Source organism: Strigops habroptila, chromosome 3 (assembly GCF_004027225.2).
Source record: "Strigops habroptila isolate Jane chromosome 3, bStrHab1.2.pri, whole genome shotgun sequence".
NCBI lineage: Eukaryota > Metazoa > Chordata > Aves > Psittaciformes > Psittacidae > Strigops > Strigops habroptila.
The window spans coordinates 84,466,068-84,490,801 of NC_044279.2; the positions used below are offsets into that span (position 1 = coordinate 84,466,068).

A 24,734-nucleotide genomic window follows, 5' to 3' on the forward strand; every position below is an offset into this window, starting at 1 on the left:
CACTGCTGTATTTCCCTCTATGGCTCTTCTGCCTGGCTTTTCTTACATTATCACAGTTGAATGCTACTGTTAGCAGTGTACTGCGTTGGTAAACCTAAGTGCTTGTCTGCCAGCCTTTGCTTGATTTGTGCCTCCTACTTTCCAAAGCTCTAGTATTACTGAGTGTCAGTCTGTAACATTCCATCACGGATTGCTGGCTGAGCATGACTACAGTTTTGCTGCCTTGTTACCGTTCCTGTTTTAGGTCACTGTTGGACAGCTTTGTCATTGGCTTTTCCTCTGAGCCTGTACTCTAGGTTGTCTTTCGGTCAGATCTCTTTAGGTCTTAACATCTAGGCTACAGTTAAATTTTGAGTAACATAAGAAAAGTGTTCACTATTCATTCAGCAAAAACTCTTGTCAGCGCTGACTGACTGACTGCTTTATTATGCTTTTCCTGACGTCTGTGACAAATCAGTGGTTAATAACTAAAGTACAACCACTGCTTTTGCAATTATTTCTGTATGTTTTCCTTCTGTTTTGGTCACTCAGGTATACCATGATCTATCAGAAGATTTGTTGTCCTGCTTATAGTACCAAATAGGAGATGTCCTCAGACATGAGAAGTCCCAGGCATTAGTCAGTGATTAGCATGGCATCAGCACATAGGCAGTGTGATAGCAAATTACAGTCGATGTTAGCAAATGCAAAGTAAGGTTCACAAGAGGGAGCAGTGTGAACAATTAATGTTCATTATTATATTTTAAATAAAGCAGTCAGTAAAATGGCCTGGACTTCTGAACAGAAGCCGTAATGGAATATCCAGTGCAAACCAGTGGGTTTTTTGGTAATGAAAACAATTATTTAAATAAAGAAGTGGAAAGAGACTGTTCTGCTGTATCACATAACATTGTACCTTGCTTAGAGTGTGCTGAGTGCTTTTTGCATGCCTTTTAAAAGGACCATACTGGAGTTAAAGGATAGTCGAAAAAGGAAAAACTGTGGCCAGAATTAGTCCTGTGAAAGCTTCCACAGAAAAATATTCAAAAAAATTACAGGCAAAAATAGAATAAACACAATCAGCGTGTCCAAAATGATGAAAAGGATGAGGAAGGCAAACTTAGGAGAACAAACAAAAAATTATCTCATAGGGTGTTTTTTAGTACTGTCAATAATCAGCTGCCAGAGTAACTTGTGTATTCCATGTGAGTGACCTTGAAGCTGTATAGATGTGTATATACTTATAAGCATTTAATTGCATATAACAAGAATAGGTATTGCTTGCATTGAAAAAAGCTGAGTATGGGTGTATTTCTTTGCAAGGTTTGGTCTCATTCAGTAGATGGTAATGCAAATCGCAAAGCTTATTCCTTTAGGAGGAAAAAACCCCAAACCCAACTGACAAATCCTTCAGTATTGTAATTCCATGACCTTTTCCTTTAATGATAACCAGATTTAAGGCCTCTTGGTGTAATAGCACTTTGTTTTGTGAAAAAAAGAACAGTGAGCAAAACGTTGGTGGAATGTTTCCACTAACGATACCTTTTAATTTGAATTGAGAGTTGCCTGCTTGCCACCAAGATGATAAAATGATATTTTACAAAGAGCAAGAAGTTATGAATTACATCAGTAAAGTTCTTATAGTTTCATTAGCATTACTCAACTTGATGTGGCTGCTAAAAAATAGTTTGCATCAAACAAAAAAATTCCTAATCTTAAACCAACTGAATGATCCATATCATATAATCAAGTAGAATCAAGTAGAAATATGATTAGTTCATCATAGCTTAAAGGTTTGGACTGTGCAAAATGCTTCCTGTGGTGAAAAAGTGACTTAGGGGGCACGGGATTTTATCTCAAAGTCAATTTGGTGGGGTTTTTTGTTTGGATTTTTTTGGGGGGGGTGGGGGCAGGAGATGTTGGAGGTTCTGTTGGTTTTTTGTGGGTTCCTTTGTTTTCTTCTTGTTGTTTATTTATGTTTTTCCCTTTCTCCCTGTAATGCCACGCTGGTTCTGGTGGGAGCTCTGGTGGTGGTGCGGGGAGCGTTCTGGGTGCTGAGTTCTGACTGTGCTCCCGGGCGAGCAGCTGTGGTGGTCGGGGTGTCTTTGACTGGGAAGGTGCAGGAGGTGTTTTGAAGAGCTGTGCAGTGAGCAGCACGGCTGTGTCACTGCTGGAGAAGGATTGAAAGGTTGGAGGGTACCTCCGTAAGTACCACTTGCTTTTCTGAGTGTTTTGCACAGCTGAATTGCTAGAGGCTTCTCTAATTTATTTCAAGTAGTAATTGAATGAGTTCATCCTCTACTATATTTCAGGTAGCTTTAGAATTACAACTGTATGAATTGTAATCTGGGCTATTCCTAGCTATTTACTTATAAATATGGCTTCTGATACGCATCAAAAATGCATTGTCACAATCAAAAGGAAATTACTGCCATCAAAAATACCACAGTTTCTTTTTTTTCTTTTTTCCCCCCACTTTTGAGACTGGTAGAGGATTATATTTTCAATGTTCCTTTATCCAGAATGGATAAGTTTATCTGTTTGTCAATTGTAATTTTATTAAACACTCTCTGCTGGAGATTACTATGCAAAACCGATCCTGCTGTTAACATTGGGACTGTTATATAAACAGAATTGCAGCCAGCTTCAAGTTCAAATAGTTTTTCATTAGCACACAGACGCTGAGGCGGTCTGCTGTAGCTCTGAAAACAGTGAGTTAGAATAATGAATAGCAAAAACTAACGTGAAGGAGGGAAAGATTAACGTGTGGCACAGTTTAAGAAGGAACATGAACATAGCTGTTGGCTTCCTGCATGCTCAGAGGGAAGAACTAGAAATCTGCTTGGTTCTTGAATTTTGTGTAGGAAAAAATGTCTGAGTTCCAGGGTCATGTGCATTTATCTGTTGTTGGTTGAATACGTTAGTGCTGTTCAGGTATTCTGTTACTGAAGAACTCGAAAAGTTTCTGAAGAGTGAAATAAGTGGGTTTTCTCCATGAGATTCCTTAAACTATACCTGTTACCCAAACGTGCTGCACACCCAGGGGTAGACTGAGTGGGACAGGGATGTGTGCTTTAAACAATCAAGCATTGTCCCGTGTGTGAACTAGTGTGAAAACAAGAAAAACTTCAGCCAGTCTCGTTGTGCCATCAATTTTCCCTTACTTGCTCAAGAGGGACAAGGGCCTTTTGGTCCCCAGTAACACCTCTGGGAGGCTGGCTTGCTTCGCCTGCTCTCCCCCAGGGGCACCTGGTATGCTCTTCCTCTTGGCAAGGCATTGTTATTCTGGTAATGTCTTTCCTGGCACTGCATGCTGGTTTTGACCTTTCCTCTGCCTGAGCTTGGAGCTTTGTCTTCTCCTGCCACAGCCTCCAAGAAGTCACCTCCACCTATTTCCTGGATTGAGGTTTCTGCCCTCACAGACATTGCCAAGGTTGGCTTTACTCTGGGCAACCTGACACCCTGGAGCTGCAGGCAAAGATCAGGAAAGGGAGTGTGCTTGTTTGGAGAGGCAGGAAAGGAGAACCTGCAGAACAGGTAGGCTGAAGACCTGACTTGCTGCAAGGAAATTGAGTGTAGATGGCAGCCACATGGCGCTTTAAGAGGAGTGGTTGTGGGCACAGGGGGAAACTTGGTAAGGATTAGGAAGGCCGAGTTGGAGCAAGCTGATCAAGCTCTGGAGGATGGAAAAGCCCTACTCTTTCTAAAGCCACACAAGACTATCTGCTTCCTCCTCTTCCTGTGTTTTCAGCTCTCAGGAGTGATGACATATGTCTTACACTTTTGGATGGAAGTGTGACAGGCTGTGAATGCTTCTTGGCCCATGTTCCCTCTCAGCCTCTCCTCTTACAAAGCACATGTGAAGGTGTGTAACTGTGGAAAAGCCAAGAACCTGTGTGAGACATGCCCGTAATGGAGCAAAAATGGGATAGCAGAGCTGTTGGAACATGAAAACTATTTGCTGGGCAGGTCAGTGTGGCTCATAGCTTAGAAGATGACACTCAAGGCAGATGGTGAGAGAACCAAAGTGGAACAATAAACAAGGAGAAGTGTGAAGGGAGGTTGTGATGCCACCATGACCAGCACTTGGAGTTTTCTCCAAGGACCACTGTGGCTTGCTGCAGATGAACATGGTTAACCAAACAACTAGTGAAACAACCAGCATGGCCTAAGCAGATAGGCAGGGGGAACAACTGCAGATGTGTTCTTAGAAATGGGAGGAATATTCAAGTTATTTGAAAGATTTCTTGCTACATTCACTGTCTCTGTCTGCATACATGTAGGTAAATGTGCTTCATTCAGGAGCTGCTGGTGGAGGGAGAAACTTAAATTCCTTTGTGGTTTCTGGAGAAATTCCATTGGTTTAGCTGAAAATGCTGCCTTGAGGAACTACTACAGTGTGGGTGTATCTGGATTAATTAGTGCTCCGAATACCTGACTATTAGCATTTGTTTGGCTGGAAGAGCCAGACAAATTAGCCTTGGAGGAGAAATGAGTTTGAGCTGTGTTTTAGTGTGGGCTGGCACCAAAGCTAATTTCTTTTCGATGCAAATGAAACGAAGAGCACTCAAGCATTGAGAGTCCTTGCTATTTCTTCCATTACTCTTTTTACTAACCAAAAGCACACAAATGGGAAAGAACCGGTCTGTTCTTAGGCATGAGCTGTAAAATAAGCCTCAGATGCACGTAAGGGAAGTGCAGAGATGGTGAGGCTGTAGCAGTATTGATAAGAGCTTGGTTGTTGGGATTCTTACACTTGGTCTAGGTTAATCTGAATAATTGTGGTTGCTGTTGTCCCAGATTTACTGTGTGGTGTAGGATGTGTCACGTATGACCTAACTGAAAGGTGTGCTATTTGGTTCTTTAAAGGAGTAAGTTTGGGCCTTAATTTTTGACTGGGATATGTGGCTTTTTCTTCTAATTTATTTTTAGATTTTTTTTTTCCTCCATTTGGCAAGCCGTTAATAGGTGCATGCTTCCGTTTATAAGGTTGTCTTGCCTTTAGCATAAGGTTGTCCTAAATAGTGATGTATTGGAGATTTACCCCAGCAATTTTATCCTGTCTAAGAGGAGACTGAGTGTAGAAATACCTTTTAGTTTCCCTCGTGTCAAGAGTTTCACTACGTGATTCGTTTTGAGTTTAGACTGTAGCAAATTAAGGGGTCTGTGCAACTTGACAGAGGCATATGAAAACCAGCAGCTCTTGGACGTATGCAGAAGTTAGGGTGGCATGCTGATAGATATCTGCACTGCAGAATATATCTTGAAAAAAAAAAATGCATCATTTGTTTTGTTTCAGATGCTGCTGTTGAGATAAGGACAGAGGAGTGGTGAGTCCTTGAAAGCAGCAGCTGTATCAAGTCTATTGAATGAAATAGGTTTCACTCTTGTGTGACAATATCGTGTGTAGTATATAACAGACCTTCTAAAGCTTGAGGAATGCTACATCCCTGTTAACAGTTTAAATTAATCTTAGGATATTGCAAAAATTAAAAATCATTATCTTGTCCTTGTGCTAGGAAGCTTGTTACAAAATATATGCCTAGATGTAATGTAAAGGAGCTTCACATAACTTTTCTGGATGCTAATCAGATAAGCTTTAGGATTTATGGTAGAACTTTGAAACCTTCATTGCATGAAAATGAGTCTCCTTTGGTGCTTTGGGTAGTACTTAGAGCAGCTGGTTTGGGAAGGAATAAAAGCAGGTCTGTGTATCAGTTTAGGAGACAGACAGTTTTGTTGCAGAAGCCCCTCTCATGTCCCTCACCCAGCCCTGTGCCAACCTTGATAACTTTAATTAAATAGTCAAAGACCAAAGTTGTTAGCTTATGTATCTGTTTGGAAGCTTGTTTATTCATTGGAGAGAAGGTTTTGGAGCTTATTAGTATGTAGCTTGTCCTCTTGTACACAGTCTGGGCTGGATCTTTGGCCTTCTGTGGATCTACACTGATTTAAACCAACAGAGGGTTTTGATCTAGTGGTTTAAAGTGAGTTTTACAGATGTTCCTGATAACTTGATAGTAAAGATAACTGGCCAGGAGTGAAAGCTTCTTCATGGAAAAGGCTGGGAATCTTAAGAGGGAAGAGAGAGAAAGTAAGTAACAGGATGTGAACATGCCACTGAAAGCTGGGTTGTATAATTCATGCAGCCAGCAGCAAACAGAGCTAAAGCTGTACTGGTTATTTAAATTTCCTTATTTTTCTAATACTCAAATGTTTCATTTTCAAACTCCGAAGTTCTTGTCAGGCAGAGTGTGGCAGGAGAGGAGGACTGTAATACCACCTTCGCCTTGGTGTAGGCTACAGTACCTATTGGAAAAGCCTCACAGGTGAGGCGTGGGGGATATTTCCAGAATACAAGGGTGCTTTATCCATGCAGCCACCCTGGGAAAGAAGTCTTAGAAAGGCAGTTCTAGCATTGTGCTCCCTGAGGAATTGAGCCAGCCCTTCCATAGTTGAAGGCTAATATTAGTTCAGGGTCCCATACTTGTCTCTGGAATTTACTTTTTCTGACATAATTATTTATTGCCTCTACTTACCATTTGCCACAGGAAGGGGAAAATATTTTCTATCTCGCTGTGGAAGATATTGAAACAGACACAGAACTTCTGATTGGGTACTTGGACAGTGACATGGAAGAAGAGGAGGAGGAGGAAGAAGAAGTAACTGTTATCCAGGAAGATGAAGACAGTGGCAACAACAAAGAAGTGCAAACAGCTGGTGAAAAAGTTGCAAGTGAGCAATATGTAAAAATAGGGTAACTTGGGAGCTTAAAAGAAGAAAAAGAACACTAATTGCATAGGATTGGGGAACTGGAAGGCTTCCCAGGTTTAGTCTGAGCTCTTGTATGACTTTTATCTCTCTATTTTGATTTGAGTTGAGGTTCTTTTCTTTGCCTAATAGGAAGCAGCCAGTCCTGTGAATTACTGAGTGAATGAGTGAGCCTAGATTTCATGAGAAGCTACAATGAATTTTGGAACTAAAGACGGAGTTAATTTCGTCTCACATACAATTTTATAGAAGTTAAACTTTTGCTCTAAAAGGTGTAGTTTCCCTCTTACTTAGATGGGAGAGCAATAAACCTTCTCATAAAACTCTTCAGCCAACCCTAAGGTAAAATATCTAAGAAAAGGTGAGCTGTCTGGTGAATTCTCAGCATCTTTACCAAAGTAGAGACAATCTGGATTACTAACTTAGGCTAACAGCCTAAATCACACCCAACTTCATACTTTGCATGCTTTTTCAATAATATTGCTGGTAATCCACTCAAGATAGGCTGTCTATAATTATTCAGAGACAAATGTCTTTTGTGAATTTTGTGATGCCATTTTGCATAATATGTTTCTGGCAGAGTTTCTCTCTTAATGTAACCAAAATATTCCCTGAAAACTATTCCTTTACTGGTTTTGCCTCCAATCATGCAGATCCCATCACCTGTAAAGAGGACCATGCATGCCCAAACTGTGAATCCAGTTTTTCCAGCCAGGAGATTCTAGCTGAACATCTTCAGACTTTGCACCAAAAACCCAGTGAAGAAAAGGAATTTAAGTGCCGAAACTGTGGAAAGAAATTCCCTGTGAAACAAGCTTTACAAAGACAGTGAGTAAAATCAGGAGTGGTTTTTTTCCAGGGATCATTTAAACCAATTTCATTCAATAATTTATTTCTCTTGGCTTAATCACTATTTAGTAGTTTAAGAGATGTAATTTTTAAGCTGTGGATGTCATTACAGAACTAAAGAACGATTTAGAAGAAAGTAGATGGTGATCTAGAAGGGCAAAAAAACGGAAAACACTGCTTCACATTTGCTTAATTATTTGGGTGATTGGAAAAAAAACCCAAATGGAAACATGAAAGACATGAGATTTAAAAGCACATCTTTACTGTCCTTGATAGCGTAAATGTGCAGTTTTGTCACTAATGTAATATACATTACAATTATACTTTTGTACAAAACCATAACTGTTTGTCTTTTGTTTATATATTTTTTTGCTTGCAGTTAAGTAGACCTATTACTTATAATTATACATTTAATTACAGATAGTACATTAAATGCTTAAGTGATTATAGATAGTACATTTAATCTAATTTATATTGGAACAACCAGACTCGTATTGCATAGATTGTACCTAAGGCTGCTCTTGTAATAATCGATCTTCCTTACATCTGAATAATGTGAACATTCCCAGAACTGGCAGCTCTACGTGAGCTCCATGTTCTTTCATGGAAATAAAGAAAATTGTGTAGCAGAGAAGTATTTGGTGGAGGCAATTAAACAGTTTCTCTTGAACTTAGATTTTTTCCTTCTCGTCTATAGTGGAAGTTGGATTTGTGCTGTATAGCTAGTTAAGTAAATATTTACAACATGTGAAGTAAGAATGATCTGCATGAGGATACAGCAGTATGATCCTGACTCTTGCTGTTTATGTATTTGATTAGTCCCACTAAGTTCCAGGAGACTTCACATATGAAAGAGATGGCTCACCTACTTAAGTGTTTGTAGAGCTGTATGTTTTTTTAGCTGCTGCAAGCCCGTCTAAGTTATAGAATGTTCCCCTTATTTTGTTGTTTTTTATTTTTCTTTAGTGTACTTCAGTGCACAGAGAATATCAGCCCAGGAGATTCTTCAAGAAGTTTTCAGTGCTCTGTTTGCAATACTTCCTTCAGCTCAGAATCGAGGTTTTGTGTCTGAGTTACTGGACTGCTGTCATATCATTGCTGGCCTCCCTTTGCATGTTAGCTTTCAAGCTTGTTAGTTTCTGTGAATCCTAACAGTGAAAGAAGTCAAATGCTTTCCTTCCTATTTGCTGTAAGTAATGCATGAGGTGGCCTCATAACTCTGCAGTACAGCATGTGTTAAGCTCAAAGTACTTGCTGTGTGTCTGGTTTTTGTAGATACTGCTTGATGTGTTGCCTTTTTGTTTTGTTTTGGTTTTTTCACTGGTTATCCCATATAGTTATGAACAGCACAAGGAGGCATGCAGAGGGGATGCCAGGTTCATATGCAAGGCAGATAGCTGCGGGAAGAGGTTCAAGAGCAAGGATGCCCTGAAAAAACATAAAGAAAATGTTCACAGTGGTAAGAGAAAGTTTTAACGTTTCGTTGGAAAAAACCCTCTAACATGTAACTAGCCTTAAATTTGCAAATCAGAGTAAACATTGTCTTTGGTTTCTTTTTTAATGGATTCATTTGTATCGAAAAGAAAATTGAAAAGTAACAAATTGTAAGAGTTCCTCCCCCAGAGAGAAATTACTCTGTACCAGATGAATCGTTAGTCTACTGCAGAAAATGTAATAGGAATCTGGGGAAGTTTAAGCAAGGCAAATAATAGATAAAGCAAAACATTTCAGTAGGGAGGAAAATCAACCACTGGCACAAACTGCTACAGGAAGTGGTGAGTTCTTGTTCTTTTGGTATTTTCAGGACACAATGGGATGTCTTTCTGGAAGACATGCTTCACAAACGATTAGGCTTGATGAGGGTATTGCATAAAATTCTATAGCCTCTGTTGTGCAGGAAGCCAGACCAGACAATCCACTCGTCCCGTCAGGCCCTAGCATTTTTGTATCTGTGCACTATGAATCAATAGTTTTCAATCAAACTTCGCTCTTGTTTTCATGAAAGGGCAAAATACTGCTCTCAGGTCCACAATGCAGATCTCAGTTCTGGCATTCTGCTCTCTCTGCATGTCCCCTCTCAGTGTCAATGGAAGATCAGTATGCGTGGGGATAGCAAAATACCAGAGTGCAAAGAAAACAGTCTTTAGTTGATGATGGCAGCACTGAGATGCTTTGTAAGATTTTCATTACATGAAATCTCTTTCTTCTGCCAAACTTACAGTGTAAAAAACCTCTTCCATTACCTTTCTTACCAAAGATTATACCATTTTTTCAGTATCAGTAAGGTAATTTTTAATCCATGAGCATTATGTTCAGGCTTAGCTTTGGTCAGTTATGGTGGTCTACAAATTCCACAATTCTTTTGAATAATCACTCCAGACATGACTGAGAGCAGATGCCTGGAGGATATTTTTGCTCTGCCTACACAATGAGCAGACCTTTTATTTTACCACTGGGGAGTCATAGAAATCACAACTGGTGTCAGTGCAGGAAGGAAAATAACCTACCGCTGTTGAGGGACACTTACAGAATTCCTGCCTGCCTTGTGTCACCTGGAGGCAAGGGAAAGTAGAAAGGATTGTTACATGTGTTGCCTGTTAGGCAAAGCTGTGAACAGATACTCATTATCACCTTCCTCTCCTCTGAAAAGGTCTCATAAATGTTCTTGTCAGCTGAAGTGTGAAGTGTATTCCCGTATGTGTGTGGGTATGTGTATGTATGTGTATATATAAATACTTCTCATAAATTTTAGAACAGCAAATGCATATGTGAGATTAAGTTGGGTTTTTTTATACTACAAATTTAAGTATTGAACCAGTCGATTGTAGTAAGAAGAATCAACATAATATGAATTCTTTAGGACAGCAGGAGGAGGAAAGATACAGGATGCTGAGAGTCTTGAATATTGAGCTGGAAGCCATCTAGTGAGTTAGTTTCTGATCCATGCTTCCTTTGTGCTTGACTAAGCAGTACTCCCCTCCTCTTCTGTTCTGTGTCCATTCTTTTTACTTCTGTTTACATAAGTTATGAAGTATCTTGCATGGGCATGTAATTCTAAACAAAGAATTAGGTTTGTGGTGGCTTTGTCTTGAAATAAAACAGCTTTGTGGTTACTAAAATGAATTTCAAAAGGTAAGTAATAGATAAACCCAATTAAATGCTCTGTCACTTTTTAAAACAACTGTGAAGAGGGAAGGAAAATACATCTGGTAGCTGACCTGTAGCTTGTTTTGTTATTTACATTTTAGATGAGGTTTCAGAGGTTTCAGTTCATGATACGATTTCCCTGTCTTGTTCAGTTAAAGACAATTAAAGGTATATTATTTTATATAGTAGAATGCTTAATGCTTTTTGAATAAAGAAAAGTAAGAAATGGTATTTTTGACTTCAGTTTGGGAACTTTTTTGTCACTGCTGCACTAACTCTTGAGTTGACTTCTGGAAGAAATCAACTGTTCAGTTGTAAAGTGAGTTGTTCTTAGTTGTGAATTGTGCTCTTCATATTGGATTGGTGATGTGTGATAGCATCTATTTGAAGGGTTTTTTTTCTTTATTGTTCTAGTTTTCTTGATTTACATTCCATCAGTAACTGGTTTGTTGAACACCCACAGAGAACTCCTGATTTGGAACACTTTGAACATAAAAGTCTTATGTCAGTCAAATGACCTGTGAAAACTCACAGACTCGGTAGAAATATTTAGGTTCTTTCTTAGCGCTTCCTTTTTAAGATGGTGGTGGTATTTTGTTTCTGTTTCAGGAAATTCTAGGAAGAAGCTGATGTGTTCAGTGTGCAATAAGAAATGTTCCTCAGCAACAAATCTCCAAGAGCATCGAAAGGTCAGTAAGATGAAGGCTAACTCACAGCAGGCTTTAACTTCGCTAAGATGTGAGACTCTGGTGCTTAGGTCACTTGAAAGCTGCTTGTAATGCAAACCTTTGGGTAATCTCTTTCATGGTTACAGAACCAATGTATTTTGTTGTGGGTATTTATTTTTGTAATCTCAATCAGTTAAACCAAAAATCTTCCTAAAGTTTTAATGCATCTTTTACCAAAACCAAAGATGTTTGTGCTTGGATCATTTATGCATTCCAGCGTTAAGTCAAAGTTGCCTGCTGTTCTTCAGCATTCTTAAACACTAAGCTAAATGTAAAAGTATGTTGTATAATGATAGGATTCATACAGACCATAAAATACGTTCATGAGCCTTCAGGTTTTGTACAAAATGCAATCGATCTTTCTTATTACTTTGTGACATACCATTAAAAGGGTTACTTGTAATTTAGTTATGCAGCAGTAGATTTTTTTTCTCCTCAAAACCAAATTGTTACTGTCTTCTTGTTTATACCCCTAATCTTTTATAACCAGAACAGGAGGGGTTAACAGTTTGAAAAGCATCTATTGCAAATAAGGGTGTTGATATATAAATACAGATGGACTATGACTATGAGATTCTGAATCCATTATACCCAAAGGAAGTCTCTGCAAGATTAATTTGATAAATGACTAAAACTCGGGAGATTCTGTTTTTACAAAGAGCTACATTGTACTGTTTATCAGATTAACTGTAAGTCTTTAATAATGCCCTCGTTATAACCTGAATCCATTGAGGATATATATGATATCAATTAAAATATGTTGTTGCAAAGGAAATGGTGGGCCCCTCCTTTTTAGTTTGTTTTTCTTCTTGCTTGTATCACTATGACTGCATTTCTTGTGTAACAGGGCTATATTTTATTACTCCTCAGACCAAATCTTGGTATGCCTTGGCACATGTATTACAATTTTTACACATCAGTGCACCTTACGTTGGCACTGGAAATAAAAAATACCATGGTTAGGATGTCCATTTTACTAAAATGTTTGGTTTGTTTCTGTGCAGATTCTCTGACACACACTAACAAGCTTTTCAAGTAGCATTGATGGTTGCTCAGGTGAGCACTTATTCAGCTTGAGAATCACCATGAAGATATTATGCATAAAATTTTATTGCCTCTTCTTGATTGGCTCCTCTTTTATGACATCCAGTAAATAGATATTCTGGATTCACACACTTACATCAGATTGTGATGGAGATGGCATGTAGGACTCATGACTTCTGTTTGCTTGAATTGCTTTGCATTTGTAGGTGTTGGGGCTAGATCCATCACCAATATTGCCATAAATATTTCGACGGGCAAAAAAACCCAGTAAGAAAATAATAGGTGAAACAGATAGAAAGAGAGGTCTTTTTTCAGCCGTTTCCTGTCAATGTAAAGAAATAAAAGTGGAGAATAGAAAGGTAAAGTATAAGAGATAACAGAAAATAAGCCCAAGCAACAGAGAGAGAAATCTGACAAACACAGAGAAAGAAGGTAAAGAGGGTGGCTATAGGGGAGGTTAAGAAATCTGTTTACTCTCTGAAGAGATGGTCATTCAGATCTGTATCTTTCATGTCATCTTTGATTTAAACTGATTTTTACCTTTGTGTGTCCTGTGGATTGCTTGCACCTTGAATGTCTAAAGATAAGCCATTTCTCAGCCATGCACAATTAAACTTTGCTGTCATCATCCTTGGTCCTTTACTCTTACCTTCCTGTTTTCTAGGCTATTGCTTGTACCATGCTAATTTTTGGTGACATGGCCTTTCTTTTGTTTTGTTTAACCTCCATAAATTCAAGGCGGTACAGGGCTGGGAGAGACCTCTGGAGGTTTTCTAGCCCTCTGGTTCACAGAGGGGAGTAACTATGTACCTAAATCATTCCAGATATGTGCTGTCTCATCTCCTTATAAGTTCCGCTAAAGAAAATTCTACCAACCCCATAGATGTCTCTTTGTATTCTATCTTTCAGCTTTAGTGCCATCAACTTTTTTGCAATATGTTCATTAGTCCTGTGTTTGTTTTTTCTGATGTTTACTGAAATCTTCTTTACTGCAAATTAATTGCTCTTTGTCTTACCTGAGAGAATGCTAAGAAAAATTCAGTACTGTCTTCTCTATAACAGTTAGCATATTGCAGAGTTGTTCTGAACTCCATTTGCAATTCCTAGGCTGTACAAACACACTTATCTCAACCTTTCTTATGCATCTGTTTTTCCAAACTACTTTTTCTTTGCTGTGGATTCTCTCTTTTTCACCTATATGTTTCTTGAAGTCAGCTGCCCAAACAAGAAGAGCATTGATGCTTAGTTGAGCCCTTGGTAGTGCCACGAATAGTAGAATGATTGTCCTGAGTTTATTAATACATAGAATATGTTTATTAATACATCTCAGAATGACAGTGCTTTCTGACAGGAGCCTCAATCTTATTATTCATACTTTGTTTGGAATTCATTAATCTTTTCTGTAGTGGTGCTATGTAAACTGTTGGTCATCATTTGTGCATTTGATTTCTCCTTTCTAAATATTGGGTATATTGGAGCTTCATTCAGAGTGTGGAAACTATTTGGATTCTGATCTTGTTTTAGTGATTACAGTCCTAACCAGAACAGCCTCATCTACATTTTAAATTTTATGTTTGATTTCTAAAACTGCTTACCATCATACTACCCTCCTGCATGATGCCTACAAAACTTTAACAAAGTTATGATGCATGATGCCTACGAAACTTGAACAGTTAGGATGTCAATCCACTGATCATTGCTTTTTGTGGTGATCAGTATCTTTTTGGTTTCCATTTTGTCTATCCACCTATTCTCTTTTGTCTTATCCTCCGATTGTAAAGTGACATCCTTCTATCTGATATTTATAGTAGTCTGTGATTTGGGCTGCTGAGTGATACGGTTGTGTAAACAAACAAACAAACCACCCCTCAGCAAACACAACTAAGGAAATGCTGTACAGGAGCTTACAGAAGACTGGGTAATAGAATGAAAAAGTTTGTTGTAAAATCTCCTTTTTGCAGGTTTGTGATTTCTACTGCCAGGAAAAATGCAACACCATCTGAATTATATTTTGATACTAAGCTCTGAAATTTAGGTAAAATACAGAATTCCATCATTGAACAATAATAGCGAGTAAGCAAATGAGGAGAGTGCTGTCTTCATTGATGCAGATTCTTGCTAAAGGGTTCCTTTTGTACCTTGGAGTGTAGCCACCATGTTTTGGATTTGAATTGCTCACAGGAACTTAAACTTCAAAGCGAGCACGTACATGTGGGTAGCACAGGCTGCCAGGCCTCTCCGCTGAGGCTCTGCTGTTCTCTAAGTGCAAAGGGAAGAAAAATTCTAACAAATCTCAGTGTTGGTGGTTTCTTTTCCCAGGATGACGCAGTCAGAATTGATAGTGCTACACTTTCAGTACTTGTAGGGTGTATGTGGGGGTATGTCTCTTTCTGGCTGTAGAGCTGTGGGGTGAGTTTCTGACTGTGGTTGTAGGCATGTGTTTTCAATGGTAAAGTAGCAAATTCTCTTATGAAAGAAGGTTAAGGACACCTTTGAGTGTAAGGCAGGAAAACTTTTTTGACTTTGAAGAAGGTCATAAAATGAATGCCTGTATGAAACGCAGGATTGTGCTTCAGTGGTAAGACTAGTTTGTGCTGTTGGCCTGCTGGATTTCTTAGCAGATTTCTTATATGCATCTCTAAGGTTCCAATAAGAGGCATGCTGTAGCATGGTCTGCTGCAGAGAAAATGACAGGATCAAAAAGAATCTTACTCACTGTTAGAACAACGATTAGAGCTCAAGAGTGTTTTATTGCTTATGAAAAATCCTTGATTCTTTCTTAACTTTCTTTGTTGTAGAGCTGGACTTAACGCAAAATTGTGCTTAGGAGAGCCACTCTTAACCATCATCTGTGATTCCTGCCCTCCCACCTTTTTTCATCTTCCAGTTCTGAGTGTCTCTGTGTTGGGGTTTTGCTGCCCATTTGTTTTAACACTGGGCAGTGTTTAGTTCTACTCTGCAATTTTCATTTTTCAGGATCACTATAAGAGTCATAGAAAGGTAGAAGAAACCAAATTTTGAACACCGCTTTAAAATCATCAATAGTATTTCATAATTTCAGTTGGATGCAATATTCTCATATCCTTGCTCTCTCAAAGCACTGCCTTCCAGCAGATGGAGTCTCGTCCAGTTCTTGGAGTGGTAGATTGAAATTCATATTAGTTTTTGGAAAAGCCGATCGTTGATTACTTGCATCTTCGAAGTTTTAGCTCAGTTGCTCCCCCAAAAGTCTTTAAATCACCTTCTGCTTTTCAATTGACCTCACAAAAATCTTAAGATCATTACTCCTGTAAGTGAAGGAGTGTATTTATCTTAGCATGTGTTAATCTTGTTCAGATGCTTGCTGTTTTGTATAGCACTTAGCTAGTAGTTACCTGAAGGTGTGGCTCTTCAAGTGCCTGTGAAACTATTGTAAGTATGTTCTGACTTTAATGTAGCAAAGGTTTATGTTGATAGCTATCACAGCCCCATTAGGAGACTAATTTTGTAACACAAATAAATCATTGCACGAGCACTTGTCTGTGGTATTACAGCCTGGATGCTTGTAAAGCATCTTACTGGACAAGTTTTCTTAACATTGAAAATCTGTTGGAATAGAATTATTCATTAAAATATTTGCTATATTTTATTACTCTTGTTTTACCATGTAATGGTGCACTTTTCTAAAGAACTGATTAAAGAGTGCCAGCTATAGAATATATGATAGCTACAACTATTTAATGCCTGTGCGCACAAGTCTGTGTCTGATTCTTTTCTGAAAAATTGGTTAAAGAGTAGCAGCTATAGAATATATTCTTAATAGCTGTAGCTTTTGAAAGCACATGCACAGAAGTCTCTGTTTTGATGGAAATGTATTCAGTGAGACTGTTAAACCATGCTCAGAAGTTGAAATCAGACATTTGTATGGTGTTAAAGCACAGTCTGGGTTCCAATGTATTAAATACTATGTTTAAGAATACCTTGCAAGTTATTTCAAGTAATTGTGTCTGGGGGGGATTCTAATAGGTAGGAGAATTATATAAACTTCAGACAACCATCTAAGTAAAAAATGTTACTTTTACTTATATCTTATTGACTAGAACGAAATGTTCTGAAAAGGTGTTCTACATGTGAGTTTTTTCATACTTTCATAATAGGAATATTTTACATGGATCTGATATTGCAAATGTGCATGACCCATGTTTCTGTATGTACTTTTAGTGATAATTTTTTTGTTTGCAATTATGAATATTTATTTTTTGCGAGATACTGTTATTTACCAAGGGACTAGCAAGGGGGAAATCACGGAATATTCATGAGTATTAGTATAGCTACTGGCTAAGAAATAGTTACGGTCTGTTGGAGAATATCTGTATATGTAAGATGTGTGATCTTGTTAGAGACACATATTTAATTACTGTTAAACACTTATTTTGCAGGTCCATGAGATTTTTGAGTGTCAGGAATGTGACAAGAAATTTATTTCGGCTAACCAGCTAAAGCGCCATATGATAACTCATTCAGGTAACGTACAAAGATAATACAAGCATATGTATGTGTATGTATATGTATTTAACATATATTGAATTTTACCCGAATTAGTTTCTGATAGAAGGCTTGGTGAATTCTGTGTTGCCCTGAGCTGATCAAGAAAATCTCAAGTTCCAAGGAAACCATATAAGCTATCTTTTTAAGCCTTTCCGAAACGAAGTGTAATGCTATAGTCTTCTTACTATTGCTTCTTCGTCAAGCTGTTTTTTCATGCTAGCTGGGATGGATGATGTCAGTTACCTGGGTTGTGACAAAAGATTGGTATTTGACTTGTAGAGGAGGTGAGGAACCGGTGGGTGAAATTCCATGTTGAAGAGAAGGGGATGGGAGTATGGTGTCAGTCAGAGATCTGTGACAAAGAGACTTCATTCATACATATACATATTAGTGGACTTGTGCACATAGTTTCCAGTTGAAGTGGCTTGTACTCCACATCATTTCACAGACCACACACAACTGTTTCATTGTGCCTGTCCTCTTTCGGAACAGGTTACTGTGAGCAGGGAGCAGCCTGTCCGTAGGTTTGGCAGTATGACACAAATTGGCTCTGCCAGGATTTCTGATCACTGCAATCTAGCGTTTCTAGTGATTAGAAACGTCAACTAACACAGTGGAAACACAAACATTTTTCTGTCGAATGCATTAGCATTTAAAAGATGCAGGTTTTTACAGCTGCAGAGGCTTAGAATTGAACTATTTTCTTGGTATCAGTCCGCACCAAAAGCTTTTTTCTCATAATCTATATCACAGAGGCTTCTAGCTTTCTTTTGACACTTTTGGATGAGCATTAATGTAGCTAAGTTGCAGTCACCAACAGTCACCAGTTGAAGCATAAAGGCTTTTTGCATAGGAACTTTTGGGTTTGGAAGCTAATATGTATATTGTTAATTAAGTTTTAAAACATTTAAACTGCCATGCCCTCTTTCACATTTGTAATCTGGAAACAGAGTTTTCCTCTTTGAAGTCATTCTCTTTTGATTTAAGCTAATTAATCAGAATTTAGTTTTAGCAATGATTATTGCAAAGAATGTGCCAATTTCTTGAGATACACCATGGCTCATCTTTTGTGAAGTGACTTAACTGTCTAACATAAAGGGCATTAGATGTCTTTCTAATTGGTTTAATCTTAATTGGGTTGACTTAATTGCAAAAATCTCTCTGAGGAGATGACTGTCTCTGCCTTTCATCTTCTCCCCCTGTATAAACAGGAGATTAAATGTCCCCCACTCATTTTCTGCAGAAAAACGCCCCTACACCTGCGAGGTTTGCAATAAGTCCTTCAAACGACTTGATCAAGTGACTGCACACAAAATAATACACAGTGAAGATAAGCCTTATAAATGCAAGCTTTGTGGAAAGGGATTTGCCCACAGAAATGTTTACAAGAATCACAAGAAGGTAAAGCACTCTGCTGTTGTTGTTTACAGGTCTGACAGCCTCAGATTTGCAGATTTTTTTTCTTTTAAGTGGTTCATCATTAAGCTCTGGCATGCTTATAAAGATGGGATTAAAGTATTGGAGAATGTATTTTTTAGTGTTTTTCGTTATATCCAAAATCTTAAAATACTAGATGAATTCTAGTAACAAAAAAAAACCCAAAATCTGGTGAAATAAGCAGAATATCACGGTTGCTTCGTTAAGAGCATCAAATAAATCCCCATTTTGACTTTTCCGCCCCCCCACTATTTAATCAAGTTATAATGTAACTGAACTATAATGTCCTCAATTTTGTATTTTTTTTTTTAAATACCATATTTGAATAAAACTAGGTATGGTCCTATTAGAGTCATTGTTGGACTTAGCAGCAGATGCTTTCAAACTATAGTGTATTTGCACTGGGTAGTGTTCACACATTAAAACAGCATCAGAAGAAACATTACCTGAAAAATAGGCTTATGAGGGGATGCTCTGCTTCTGTTGATTTAAGCTCAAATCTGCTTGGCCTAATTTCCGTAATGCCTGTCATTATTTTTAACTTGGGGTTAGATTTTAAATGGCTAGGCTATATCCATGACTGCTGTTTCAGAAATACGAGTCTGTATAAAAAGGAAGAAAACCCACCCCTGATATACCCACACTTACAAGCCTTTCTCAGCTCATCTCAGGCTCTATGCCATCTGTGAATTTGGCACAGGATTGTTGCACCGTCTCTTGCACTTTCAGCCATAAGTCATGTAAGAGTAATAATAATAATGCCTCTTGCAGGATGAAGTGGTGATGACTGTCTAATACAGAAAGCATGTAGAAGCCTGCTAAAGGACTTCCATATATGCTGTGATTGTATCTTATGTTTTAGACTTTATTAAGAAAATGGGGCAGAATCTCCCAAATTGGATCTATTTTAAGGGAAATGTATAAAATACTGTGGGGAAAGATACATCTGTATTTTAAATGAATACTTTTTACATGTTTCCTTATGTTAATTTTCAGTTGATGACTGGTAGGGAGTTTGGGCTAAAAACAGAGTTTAGGATTAAGTGTGAAGGAGTAAACACTTTGACCCAATTCCATGTTTAAAGCAGCAGCACCAGTAGCATAAGCAAGGATTAAAGGCTTCACTTAATGGGAATAATACTCAAGTTTAGACAGATTTAGTGAGTATCTAATTTTGACAGAATTCCTTAAAGCATGTTTGAATACTTACTTCCTGAACCTGTTGACATATAGTACTGGCTGTAAATCAACCCTGTCCTTATAATGAAAGAATACTTACTCCTCTATTTACATAAAGTTTACCCAAACAGCTGTGAATATTCACCCATCCACATTTAGGTATCTAATTTCACTTGCTAAATTAAGAGATGAATGCGAGAGACAGGAGACTGACATAAATGTCCTGATTTGCCTTTTTAGACATGCCTTTCTCCATTGGGTAAACGGTGTAAACAAAGAGAGGTAGTAGATAATGGAGGGGAGCATGGATGTATATGCACAAAACCAGTTGTAAGGTTTAAGCCAAGGATGTGATAGTTTGGGATGCCAAAATAATTTTAAGTGCCATGATTTTGGAAGGGCTGCACTACTGCTAGAGGAAGAGGATGATAGTTTTTCTGCTCGTTCATAGGAATGGTGATCCAGTAACAGTGGAAATGTAAACCTTTATCGTGTATCATACTTCTGTGTATTTCTTCAGCTTGGGTTTTTGATGATTCTTTAGGTGTGTATTCCTTTAAGACGTCTTCCTAGGTTCCATTTTCTTTTGGAGGAAGAAAAGTTGGACTCTGAATAATTTCAGAGCGCTTTTTTGAGTTGCAGGATGCAGCTACTGTGCGAGTAGCAGGGAGCTTACAATCCTGCATTGGGAATGATGGGTATAGCCGTTAAAAATACTTAAATCAACCGCATTTAGCAGAAAACATGCTTTCAAGTTTGATAGCAACATGCTTGAAAAAGTGTGTTGGGTTTTACAGCAGAGCCACATAATTTTTCTTTATAATAAGAAACAGGATGCGTATTCATTTTGTGCCTTTGAATTTTTGTTTTGTGTTTTAGGTGGAGACTTACTGCTGTTGTTTCTGTGATTCCTTTATGGGGGTTATTTAATCTGATTTTACATTGGGAGTATCAGAGTAAAAATGACTCCCACAACATGTGCTTTTAAGCATCTTTCAGATATGAATGAATGTTGGGTCGTTTCAAAGGTGCAGAAGGAGATTAGTTCCTCACATTTCACAGGATTTCACTGGGAGATAGACAGTGGAATTGCTAAGAATATGTCTATCTGCTCTGTTCAGTGGAGCATTATGACAGGAACCCTAACTTACCACTCTCTTACGTCTTCCTGTGGTACCTCTCTGATGTGCTGCTTCTGCACACAAGTACTACACTGCTGTGTGTAGGTACATGTGTGAACTTGCTGTGTCACTTTCTCAGAGATGTCAGCACTGGGAAGTGTTATGTGAGGTGGAACTAGCTCAGATGCCTTTTCAAAAAGCTCAGACTATGTGACCGTGTGATCATATGAAGAATACGATTCCCACAAGGGAAGAGAATAGTATCTGAAATTAAGAGGCAAATGTAGCATTGGATTGTGCTACAGATAAAAGTAGCCAACGTTCTGTGCTGTATAATGCAGATTGCTTCCATACAGGAGAAAGCAAAGTTTTTGTTCCATCTGCTCCTTTGTGCTATGTATAGAGGATGAGTTCAGAGAATAAAATACAAGGATATAACAGTGAGCAGAAATAGGTCAGCAGACACAGGATTTTAAAGGGTTTATGGTTAATCCAGGGTTATTTGGTCTTGGGGAGCATAATGAATTCAAACAACCATATTCCCTCAGTTTCTCTATTGGGAATAGTTGGGCTGGCTTTAAACCTCTACAAATGTTTTGCTAGGAAAGGCTGATATGAAATACTCCATAAAAGCCCATCCTCAGTTGCTTTGATTGTATGCCTGTCTTCTGCTCTGACTGAATGGAAGCCATCTCTGATCTGGCACCTGTTAGTAGGTCAAAAAGGGACAGTATTACAAGTAATATGCTTGTCTGGCGGGGATACCTCGCCTCATTAGGACTTGCATGGCTTTTTGTGATAGACTTAGGTTGGTTTTGGACCACTCCCAGAAGAGTGACAAAAGATCTCTGTATCCTTGCATGAGGGTATGCCTGCTTAGGTGTTTTTCTTTGTAGTGAAGTTAAGATGTACAGATGAATGTTGTATTTTGGTCAAAAGACTAGGAGAACTGTCAAGGAGATGATAAGAAAGAATTCTGTACAAATCTCTGATCTTCAAAACTATCACTCGAGTAGTGAGTGGTCTAAACCGGGGGCATTTTTTAAATAAAAAGAGGAATTTTGCGCTCGTGAAAGGTGCCAGATTGACAGCCCTAGAGACTGAACCCTTCTATTTATCCACAGAACAGGTACAGCACAGACAGCAGCACTGCGAGCTTCCCCACAGTGTCTCATCAATATGTCTCAACCCTGTTCTGGAGGAACCACCTGTTGAGGTGAGAAGGTAGTTCAGTCTCTTCATGTACTGTCAATCCTTGGCCTGACTGCTGAGATTGCCAAGCAGGGTGTCAGCTGATGGAAACTGATATAAACATGTAGAAGCTGGACTGAATAATTCAGCAGATTTTATGTGTGACACGTTCCACACATTTGATGCTGTGTCAGTTGCCTTTTTGTTTTAAGTGACATAGGCTGAGGTCAAGGGGATGATCTTCTAATCCAAAGCCTCTGCATACCATTGCAAGTACTGTAATGTTTTTGTACTGTTGTGTATGTAGGAGGACATTTGTGTTAAAATCAATCTAGGTTCAAGGCCCTCAGTCTACATCTAAATAATTATGCTGACTGCCCATAGTCCCTTTTTCTCTATAGTTTAAGGGATAGCTATAAATGTCGTATGGTATTATGAAAAGCAGAAATAGATTATCTAAATATGTACTATGCTAATGTATACCCTTAATTTACCTAATTTTGTGCATATTATAAAACACTTACTGTCCCTTTACCTCTTGGCACTGCAGCTTCTACTTAAGGTCTAATACAAAGTGAGCTAACACAAAGTTTAAACTTGATTTCCTTTGCAAAAATAGGAAATCGGGTAGATAATAAATTGTATGGTTTAATTTACTATCTACAGTGGGACAACACTTAATAACACTAGAAAACAGGGAAAGTGCTTTGAAATTTACAGAAATAGAATGAAGCTGGATGTTTAATGAGCTCCAGAAAAGAAATCTGCTTCAGCAACTCTGCAGTTTGAGATTCATCCAAGCTTAGCCCCTTTAATTTTATGTACAGCTTTGAGGCTGTTTCTCAACTATGACAAATTTTCTACAACAAACAAAACCCTCAGTACTGATACTTCTTTTTTTGTGTGTGTGTGTGTGTGTGTGTGTTTGTTGGGGTTTTTTTTGTCTTTTAGTATAAGAAGCTGAAACAAGGATATGTAAGACTAGGTTCCTGGTTTGAGAAATTTTCTTGGCCAAATTTTAGATACTGTCTTGAGATAATCAGATCAGGTTTACCTTCAAACTTAACTGAGAAAAAGGTTTTTGTGTACGTGTTTGATTTTCAAGCATTTATTCACATTAGTAAGTACTTCAGGCCAGTGTGAGTACTGATGAGGCAGTGCAACTGAGCGTTTTGGGTTTTTTTCCTGGTTATTCTATATTCTGTTTCTTTTTACATGCATGCCTCAGAAAACACTTCTTGAGGACTGGGAGGGCATATTTACTCAGTAGCTGCTATGCTGACTTTCAGGATTCTCGATAATGGCAGAATAATTGTTAATTCTTCATCCCCTGATGTTTCAAATTGCTGTGATATTCCCTCCTGAATCCAGTCTAGCGAATTAGCTATAATTACTGTAATGAGAGCTAATTGATTTCCTTGAGCCTTTCCTCTGACATGTTGCCTTTCATCTGCAGACCCATTCTGAAGAGAGACCATTCCAGTGTGAGGAATGCAAAGCTTTGTTCCGAACCCCGTTCTCTCTACAAAGACATCTGTTAATCCATAACAGTAAGTGCTAAGTCAGAGAGGAAAAAGAACTTCCTCAGTTCTCACATTTGACTGAGAAAAGCAGACATATGGCACCTTGCTCCAATATGCAATTTGCTATATTAAATTAGTATTGAGATTCAACTCTAACCCCAGGGAGTTTGAAAATTCAGAGCCAAATTCAAACCTTGTCTTTAAATGCACTTAAATGCAAATCCAAATGTGCTGTGCAAAATCTAGCAATGACTTGAGGTCTGATGGCAGATTTATTTCTGCATTAAGCGTGATAGTGTTACCTCCATTTTAAGAAAGAAGAAATGGAGGCAGAGATAACTTGGTGGCTTACTCAGTTTTTGTAGGTAATCCCGTTTAGAGCTTGAAACTGAGATTCTCTGTCCTGTGCCAGATCAGGCTGATGTTTCCTGCCTCTGGCGTAGAACTAGCAGCCCAGAGAAATGCGGTGGCCATTTTCCCTCATGAGTAACTTGTTCTTGGCATTCTGTACTATTTTTTAACTGCTTGCGTGAAGATTTATGTTTGGTGGAATTTTCTCAGTCTTTAATATTGACAGACCCCAAGACTACCATTCAACAATGTGAATGTCAGCAATTTAGAGTTTAGAGAATATTCATGATCTAAAATTCTTGTAGCTTAGAAGGCAGTACTTCGATTTGGAGAATATTTATGTTGGTATGATTAAGAACACCACAAAACTTTCCTTTTTCAGTCCCATATAATAGTGTTTATATTAGATGAATTGTTAGACTGGTGTGTTTAGTTTGTTGTTTTACAATTATCTTTCAAAGCTTCTGCAGTTTCATAAAGCATTGAATGTAAACCTTTTTCCAGCGTTAAATGTTTAAAAATGATGGCAGGTGGTGGGGCAGTTAAAAACCTGTTCAGTAATGTGTTTTCTAATGAACCAACCATTTGCAGAACATCCAAAAGCAGTAATTCACAGTACGCAGAATAGTCTGCCTTGGTAGAGGTCTCCCTGAAAACATATCCTGTGACTTTTTTTGAAGAGGATGGGAGCTCAACAAATTTGAGATCTTTGAGCTAGGGTTATGATTTGTGGCAGGTTTAGTTGTTCCTGAACCACCAGTATTTAAGCGAATACAAAATATATCAGACTGTGGACTGCATTGGCACAGACATTGTCTTGTCAGTGTTCCTTGGTGCAGAAGGAGACATATCTGCTGAAGGACAGAGTAGGTGTTTGAAGGTGGTAA

At 38.3% G+C, this 24,734-nt stretch overlaps 1 protein-coding gene across 4 annotated transcripts in view; it reads left to right on the forward strand.

The window, feature by feature from the left end:
• Positions 1 to 24,734, forward strand: part of PRDM5 (PR/SET domain 5) — an 80,677-nt gene that overhangs the window by 17,023 nt on the left and 38,920 nt on the right. For 3 of the 4 annotated variants that reach the window (XM_030480303.1, XM_030480305.1, XM_030480306.1), the window contains exons 4-11: positions 6,531 to 6,714; positions 7,404 to 7,578; positions 8,566 to 8,658; positions 8,937 to 9,058; positions 11,356 to 11,435; positions 16,937 to 17,021; positions 18,289 to 18,446; positions 23,430 to 23,523. In XM_030480303.1, coding sequence (XP_030336163.1) covers positions 6,531 to 6,714; positions 7,404 to 7,578; positions 8,566 to 8,658; positions 8,937 to 9,058; positions 11,356 to 11,435; positions 16,937 to 17,021; positions 18,289 to 18,446; positions 23,430 to 23,523 — 991 coding nt within the window. Of the gene's footprint in view, positions 1 to 6,530; positions 6,715 to 7,403; positions 7,579 to 8,565; positions 8,659 to 8,936; positions 9,059 to 11,355; positions 11,436 to 16,936; positions 17,022 to 18,288; positions 18,447 to 21,906; positions 21,999 to 23,429; positions 23,524 to 24,734 lie in introns of all 4 variants that reach the window. The other variant, XM_030480304.1, reaches the window with a different exon arrangement.